Source organism: Amorphotheca resinae (genome assembly GCF_003019875.1).
Source record: "Amorphotheca resinae ATCC 22711 unplaced genomic scaffold M430scaffold_1, whole genome shotgun sequence".
Taxonomy (NCBI): Eukaryota; Fungi; Ascomycota; class Leotiomycetes; order Helotiales; family Amorphothecaceae; genus Amorphotheca; species Amorphotheca resinae.
The window spans coordinates 3,169,179-3,177,944 of record NW_020194471.1 but is presented as its reverse complement, the minus strand read 5'-3'; the positions used below and the strand labels follow the sequence as shown (position 1 = coordinate 3,177,944).

Below are 8,766 nucleotides of genomic sequence, written 5' to 3'. Positions count from 1 at the left end.
CGGGTTTTTTTTTTTTTTTTTTTTTTTTTTTTTTTTTTTAAAAACCATCACATGCAGACAGACTGCAGTTGAGAAGACAAATGGCACCGGGGAACGGCCGATGGTGAAGAAGAAGAAGGGGGTCGGTCCTTATGTCCGTGTCTGATGATGACAGGAGATTTGGTCGCGAGAGAGAGAGAGAGGGTGTGCTGAATCACCGGGATTATATCATGGGCCAATGAATTAAGATCCGCCCTTACCTCACGCATAAAAAAGACCACGACCTTTCTTCTTCTGAAGCCAAGTGCGGTATTTTCGCCATAAGTGATTGAGTGTGGGGGGGCTACTTGCTTGCTTGCTGTACACACACACACCTCTCTGTTGTTGTATACGTGGTTGACAGGGTGAGGCAGCTTCATGTATTCATGATATGCAAGGCGAAGTAAGGCATCCGAGAAATGAGGTCATGATGCAGGATATTTGTCTTCCAGAAATTCAGAATATTAGCGATTCACACGAATTTGCACGCATGCATATGCAGTGCAGTTGATTGAAACGCATACATACATAGGTACATATATTATGCAGTCGTACCTTTTCTCTTGAGCCTTAGCTAAGGTAGGTGATTTGCGGTGGAAATGTAGGTAAGCAGAGGCCTTCTAGCGAGAGCGTTGTTTTGTTTTGATAAGGTAATCATCATTAGGTAGGTAGAGCTTTTTGAATATATGTTTCAGTGTATGAGTGTCTGTCTGTAGGGCTTGCTTACCTACCTACCTAGACGCTGAGGCTGAGGCTGAGACTGTAAAGAAACTTCAGAAGGCAATCAATCCAGATCTCGTAACAGCTTCTTATCGTCACCTATCGTATATAAGAACCCCCCGGGGAGATGGGGCTGAACACGAACGGCTTACTCTTTTCCCAATTTCGCCGTTATCAAATCAAATAATAAGACAAGGTAGGTAAGAACCGTCATTTCCACTGTAAGTAAGCAGCGGCTGAAAAATCCTCCTCCTCGTGTCGCGCGCGTGGTACTTACTTCCTGGGGTAAGGTAAGGGCGATAGGATAGGCGACAAGGCTTGGCTTGGCCGGGTGACCTTGGGGCAATGGCGTTTTATAAAAGAGGAGGTGAGATGTCTCTGATGAGTCGAGTCTCAGTAAGCGATAATGTGTGGGGGAGAGAACCAACAAGGCAGGATGTTTGTTTGCCTTATTGAATACATAAGGCTACTAACTACCAGGTATGTACGGCTGAACAATATGAGAAGCCCGAGCGAAGGTGAAGAACGAGGCTTGGCTTTGTTTGGCGTTTTCTGAGTACGGAGAGAGGGGATGCTCCTTTGTGGGAAGTCTGAGGATAAGGCTTGGATTGAGCGTGGAATAAGGCTTATTTATAATGACAGCTCAATGAATGATTGATTGATTGATTGATTGATTGATTGATTGATTGATTGATTGATTGATTGATTGATTGATTGATTGATTGATTGATTGATTGATTGATTGATTGATTGATTGATTGATTGATTGATTGATTGATTGATTGATTGATTGATTGATTAATCTGCCTTGATCAAGAAAGGATGTTGTTGAATAAGGAGGATATCACTAAAAACCCCAGAAATATCGAGTTGACGATTTCCGTAGACTTCACGGTGTAGAATACAGTGTAACTATTAGAATGATAACCAATTGATATCCTTTGATTAAGACCAGATGTCCTTGAACTGTTCTTAAACCAAGCAGCCAAGTAACATATCAAGTTTAGGATGTTCCATGGGACTTTATGGCAAATAACGCTATTCTGTATCCGCGAGTGTCAGGAATGTACAATGTAAGGAAACGAACATTTTAGAATAGCTCCCAGCAGGAGGTAACAGTAGAACAACCATCTCTTCTGAACAGCTCATCCAGAAAAAGAAGAAGACGAGAGAAATAGATTCATGACAAACAGAACTGCAGCAATATCATGAACTACTTTTGAACACGATTTCAAGTCAAATTTGGTGCATCAACCTGAAAGCAATCAATCATGCTATGAGGGTATGTGAAATACACAGTATCTGTCATCAAAGTGCATAATATGAATCCCGTGCTTCCACAGGCAGCGTCAGGTCTTGGGTCTAACAGTATTCAAGAACCAAATACTTACAATGCATGTCGACTGGGACTGGTAGCGGGCTTAATGTGCATCTTGAGACTCCATCTTCGAGGTCTCAGGGGGCAGCAAACAAACAGCGCCTAGAGAATAGTCCTAGTAGCAACCTTCCAACTGATCACGAGATATCTACTCGATTGAAATGGAATAGAAGAACTTCTTCCACAGAAATAGTTCTCTGTCACCAACTTAGATGAAGCCAGCCAATGGACTGATCTTGACGGGTATTGCATTGCGAAGGCATCTTCTGTCTACCAAACTCCGGTAATATGCAAGTTGCTTTGAAGGAACAGAACTCATCATCTAAGCAAGAGGTGCTTCGAAAACCAATGAAATGCCATCATCACCAGCAGTGACGATCCTCTCGCCATCACCCTGCACAAATCCCAACACACCACCCCCTTCTCCATCCCCTCTGTGGCCCTTCCACTCCCTCAGGAATCCCGAGTTGGCCGCCGATGTCCCACCCCGCGTATCCCATCTCCTGACGACTCCATCCATGCCACAGCTCGTCAGGAGCCAGCCGCCGGTCCTCGCGTTCTTGACGAACTCAACCTTGACCACGCTGAAATCTTCATGTGCTTCCTTGATGTGCCTCCGGACCGCAAATCTGTGCGCCGAGTCGTAGAGCGCAATACTTCCATCCACACTGCCCGCCGCCAAGAGCGTCAATGGCAGGGGAGCGAATGCAAGCGTCTCGATACCATCACCCTGTGCCTGAAGATCTGCCAGGATCTGCCCCGCCTGTCCTGCAGAGGCTCCACCCCCAGATGCCTTCCCCCCAGCTTGCTTGCCACCTTTCGCCTTCGAAGCTGCTCCCGCCCCTGCTCTACCCGCTGGCGCAGCGCCTGAAGCTTCTGTGCTTAATCGCGGTAGACCAACGACTTTAATCGCACCTCCCGCTCCACCAACCACGACGAACGCACCCGAAGGCGCAATCGCAACGCTGAACAGTCCTCCCTCGACCGCAAATCGCTGATCCAAAGATGTGAGTCCTACCACTGTTTGTCCGCCATCTCCCTGTGTAAGACCCGCCGCGGCCGCCTCCCCGAACACATCATAGACGTACAGACTGCTGTCCTCGCTCACCGTCGCCAGGAGCTTCCCGTCCGCGGACCACGCTCCCGCGGTGCAGGACTCGGTATGTAGGAAATACGACTGCACGATCTGCAAGGGCGCGTCCGCGGACGACCCATCGATTGTGTAGACCCAGACCGAGCCGTCATTCGCACCCAGCGCGAAGGTATTCGGGTATGCGGAGTTCGGACATGCGATGACCCAGTTGATCTCCTCGACTTCCTGCGCCTCAGCTAGGAATTTCCACGTCTGCCCGTTCGAGGCCCAGGCGCGCAGTTTGCCATCCAGGCCACCTGAGACCAGAAATTCACCCTTCGGCAACGTGAACGCGAGTCCGCTGATCGAATCCGTGTGCCCATCCAGAGTAAAAAGTGCTACCTGCCCTTTGCGTTCCCCGCCCTCCTGCGGGGCACTCTGATATGAAGCTGGCAGAACGGGGCGATCTTCGGGTGTGGAATCGAAAATGTAGCCGATTCCGCCAGCATCCTCACCTTCGCTGCCACCTGTTGCTACTATGTTTGGGTAGAGAGGGTGTTGGGCTATGCAGAAGATGCTGTCTTTGTGTTGGTCGAAGTAGGCCGCGGAATCATTTTGCAGTTGCACTTCTTGCATGATCTCGTCGTCGCCGCCTTCGCCTTCGTAATCAGAACCGGAGTCCATGGCTGCGTCCCCATCGTCTATGATCTCCTCGCCGGCTTCGTTGGGATCTAGCATTGCTGCCTCTTCCTCCCCATCGTGAGGATCTTCATATTCGTTATCGTATGGGGGCGACATGGTGTTGTCGATTCTCGTATATAGTAGAAATTCTGGGAATCGAAGGGGTAAGGATGAGCCCGATCTGGAGTTTGAGTGATCGAAGCCAGAGCGCGACGTGCGGGCACTTTTTTCTCTCGAGTTCGAAGCGCTTGATAATCATCGCGGGGCAACTTTTATTTTAGCTTCGCGCGACCCTATTTTTTGGATGACAAAAGCAAAGTGGATGCAAACAGTGCAAACAGAACATCGCAAACCGAGCCCCTTTTAAGCCCCTTTTCAATCACCCAAAAGGGTTGCATACCTACCTAAGACAGCATCCCTTCCTTTTGACTTCGCTATCATAGTCCGATCTGGAAACACATTCTTCCGCTGCTTGCACTTGAAGGACTAAGGTATAAAGTACTGGGATATAAACAAGATGTTGATTCTAACTACAACTATCCAGACATCGATCTCACGCATCTAAGAGCAACCAAGATCTGTCTATAGCTTGGCACTCGTCTTCCTTCTAGCTTCCCTATCCTTATCTCTCAGAAGTCTTCGTAAAATCTTCCCACTAGGACTCTTAGGAATAACATCTATAAATTCAACGCCACCTTTCAACCATTTATGGTGGGCCTTGTGTTTCTCGACATACTTGGCTATATCTCTTGCAACCATGCGGTCATTTTCTTCCAGACCGACAGACGATGATTTTACCACGTAGGCTTTTGGAAGTTCACCTGCCGCGTCGTCGGGTACCGGGATGACAGCGCAGTCTGCAACTGCGGGGTGAGTGAGGAGATGAGCTTCGAGCTCGGCGGGTGCGACTTGGAGACCCTGTCACATTGTGAGCTTCGTGGCAACTATATCCACGTGATTCTAGCCATACCTTGACTTTAATTAGCTCCTTAATCCGATCAACGATAAACAGATGCTCGTTCCCAGAAGGAGCCTTGCGAAACACGGCCTCATCACCAGTTCGCATCCATCTACCCTTGCCATCAGTGTCATCTAGGAACGTTTCTTTGTTGGCTTTATCGTTTCTGAGGTATCCTAACACGACGGATGGTGATTGGACAACCAGTTCTCCTGGTTGGTCGTAGCCTGTGATTTCGACGCCGTCGAGGGACATGATCTTTGCGCTGTAACCGGGGAGGAGAGATCCACTGGATCCCAACCAAATGTCATCTTCTGAGCTAGAAACTACCACCGTACAGGTTTCCGTCAAGCCTAGAGTATCATCAGATTTCTGCTACGGAAGAGCATAGTCGCCAGGCAGCATCGGAATCGCTCACCGTAACCTTGACGAATTTTCCAATGTGGATAGATCTTTTGTAGATCCTGAGCAGTCTCGGCCCCAAGTGGTGCTGCTCCGGTAAACACTGACCGCACACTAGAGAGATCAAATTTTGAGCACACTCCTTGGTTCTTGGTCATTTGGATAATAATCGGAGGAACCTGTTTCCAATCAACTTCTGATTCATGAAATGTTTGAATTAAGAAGGTCTTACCAGGTACAGCGCCCTGATTTTGTTGACTTCAATAGCTCTGAGATAGGATCGGAGCTCAAATTTTGGTAGAATGATGACTCCGTCACCCCGATAAGTGCTGGCTTGGGCAATAACTACTAAGCCGTAGATGTGACTTAGTGGTAACAGGCCCAAAGCCACCTCTGACCTCTCAGCGGCAGGCCTCAGATCTCGTACAGGCTTCTCATAGGCCGTGATTTGCATAACATTTGAGATAACATTGCGATGGCTAATCATGACGCCTTTCTGGGGACACAACTGAGTTAGCTCTTTCTAGTTCTAGCGAGTTTCTCATCCCTAAATTGGCAAAGGTTTCTCAATTCCGGGGAGGTTTTATAAGACTGACCGGTAAACCTGATGTTCCACTTGAATAGCATAGGTATGCAGTTTGCCTTGCACCTTGTCCCTTCTTCCATTGCAAAGCTTCCAATTCCGGCAGCTTCTGACCAGCCTCAATCAACTGTCCAACCGTCCTGAATGGAACGGGTTTATCCCCAGAGAACTCTTTAGGCATCTCCAAGATGAAAATTCGCTCTCTGGGGATACCGGTATTTTTTGCTGCTTGCAAAGCTGTTTCCAGAAGTGGAATACACTATAATACGTCAGTGTCAGTTAACGTATATCATCCATGCTCTAGGCTTTGAAATAACGTACTGTAAAAATAGCCTTTGCGCCAGAGTCCTTAAGCTGGAATTCTAGCTCAGCAGCAGAATATGCCGCGTTTGCTGGAGAGGCAATTCCAGAAAGCCGATGCACGGCATACGCCAATGTCATGGAATCCACCTGAGAAAGCGTCAACCCATAATCCTAGATATTCCGCCCTCAGAGCAAAACCAGCCGTACCGTGTTCAGCGCAAATATCCCAATAACTTTGTCCCATTCCGTGCCTTTATTTGGATGCCATCCAAACTCTTTCGACAGAGCTCGTGCCAGATGATCGACTCTCTCCACCATCTCCAGCCCAGTATACGTCCTGCCAGAGATACCGCATGTAAATGGATTTTTTGATTCTTTCTGAGGGCATCTTCCGTAGGCATCGTCTAGCATGAATTGACTGATAGGAACAGTGTCAGGAGGATCTGGATACAGAACACACGTCAGCACTTATTTCCATTTTGTTTATACACCACAATTCTGGTTCTTAAAGACATCTGGGTCCAGTTACCGAAAGGAAGCTTTGGCACCCATGCCGGAGGGGTGAAAACCATTGTGAAGGATAGTATATCCCGATATATCCGACAGCGAGTCAAGGGAGGCCAACTATGCTGCTCTTAGGCACGTGTATCACTACTACGGAGATAAAGATAGTCCTGGACGAGCTGAAAAATGGAAACCAAACACCAAGAGACCGACAATTGAAATGCTATAAGGAAGAGGATGGAAAGTGGTAGGAGAAATGGGGCCTCGTGCTTATGGATTGGCCATGACGCTAGCCCCGTCTCCGCATCTGGGGAATTGCGGGGTCCAATGCGAATAACCGATACTGTACCTAAGGGGCCGAGGTTGGTTGCCAAGGGGTATATGGAAAGCCAAACTTCGACTTTGTAAAGTCGACAGCTCCTTACTTGTGCGTTAGTTGAAATGTTTAATCTCCTTACATATCTCAGATAGGTACCTTAGGAATTATATCTTTCCAAATTTAGAACTTTCAGAACGTTGAACGATATTGGTCACGTGATCCTTCTCGAACCACCCTTGAATGCCGGTTTTGACTTCCGACCCCTCATATCGAGCTTGAAATGATTTTACATCTTCGTTTATACCTAAGTCTTGACCAGTGCTTCATCAAGATGTCACGGACAACAGGTCCCCAGGGTTGTGACTCTCGCCACCCTTGCCAGAGTCTACTTTGAACAGCATAGTGGTAGCATTGTTACCTATAGGTGTAGTCTGTCTCGAAGAGAAATATTTCCATATTCACATAGAGCTTTGAGCTTTGAGCTCTGAGATATTCACTCTATCTCACAAAGTACCTCACAGAGTGTTCATTTCATCAAGGATCTCTCTGATGTCTTAGTCGAGACATTTCTTATCAGCTGGACCATCAAAGAACGGGTCTTATTTCAATGAAACATGGCTTCGTTGATGACCGACCTTGCAATCCGACGAAGGGACCAAATCGTGTCGTGTTCATCATGAAAGATGCTCAGCCTCAGACAACTTCAATGTCAAGCTGCAGGGGTTGGACGGCCCCACATATTAGCGCTCGGTTAGTTATAATTGAACGACCAACGGCTCGACTTCAACCTCAAGCAACAGTAGCAGAGAAGCTTCGGGCTGTTGCTGGAAGCCATGGGGGTCAGGAACAACAGGTGTCAGATGAGAGGCATCGACTGGGAGAAGGGAGAAACACCAGGCGGAAGAGAATCATGTCGCCTTTGAGGCTTTGCCATTGCAAGACTACAAGTGAAGTCAGCATGGGCTTCAGACAGAAGAGCGAATGGCACCACTCACATCCCCAAGCGGAGATTCAAGATCATGCCCTTTAACTGCCTCAGTGCTCTAGGCTTCAGTACTTGGGTCGCAAGGATTCCAAATACGCGTGGCTCCATCTTGGAGAACGAGCAAGCTGCTCCAGATGAGCGTTTAGATAGGTCCATGCCGAGGTTGAATGGCCCAGTTGCAAAACCTCGGTGTTGTACCACTGGTTATGGTACAAGGACGTAACCTTGCCTGCAGACCCAAATTTCACCTCTGCGCGAGCCAGCATCTATGGCAAGCCCTAAACGCGTCCTACCACCTTAATGCGGGAATTATGAGCTTCAAGTGCTGCCAGTGATCCAGTGTAGGATCTCGTGTGTATATATATTATACGTTGCTAATTTTTGAGGTTTTCTGTTAGGTGCTTATTCCATTTGTGAGGAAACCGGTACTTACCAAGTCACTTGTTCTGCAAGTCAAGACGAGATTTCAGACAGTCATTTTTATCGCCAAACATCTCCTTTCAAGACAGTCATCTCAAGTCAGATCTCTATAGCCCTTCTGGTTGAATGGCTGTGATGCCTTGGTTGTCGGTCGTTGGGGTGTGGGCATTGGAGGCTCTCCAGTCACTGTGTTAGCGTGCACGGGCCATATTAACACTGGCCAGCGGTATCATGCCTTCCTATAAGGAAGGAACTGATCGTGCCTGCCCTCTCTAAGGTATGTGATCGGTAAGGTATGTTTACTTCTTGACTCAACTTGGCCTCGCCTCTCTTCGGCTATCGCGGCTGTCGCGCACAAACTTCCTATCACGAAATTCTATCAATCCCTCACCTCCATCACCTCTATCATCACCTCCATCACCT

The 8,766-nt window shown here is 47.8% G+C and overlaps 1 protein-coding gene across 1 annotated transcript; it reads right to left on the bottom strand.

Moving 5' to 3' along the window:
• Nucleotides 1–2,438: 2,438 nt before the first annotated feature.
• Nucleotides 2,439–6,844, bottom strand: M430DRAFT_63305 (hypothetical protein; the record flags this gene model as incomplete). Its single annotated transcript, XM_024869047.1, has 9 exons — nt 6,645–6,844; nt 6,323–6,558; nt 6,134–6,262; nt 5,826–6,071; nt 5,462–5,725; nt 5,246–5,408; nt 4,840–5,180; nt 4,466–4,787; nt 2,439–3,955 (listed from the first exon to the last, which is right to left on the bottom strand). The coding sequence occupies exons 1-9, from the start codon at nt 6,685–6,687 to the stop codon at nt 2,439–2,441; spliced, it is 3,261 nt and encodes a 1,086-aa protein (XP_024725658.1). The 5' UTR covers nt 6,688–6,844.
• Between the last annotated feature and the right edge of the window lie 1,922 nt (nt 6,845–8,766).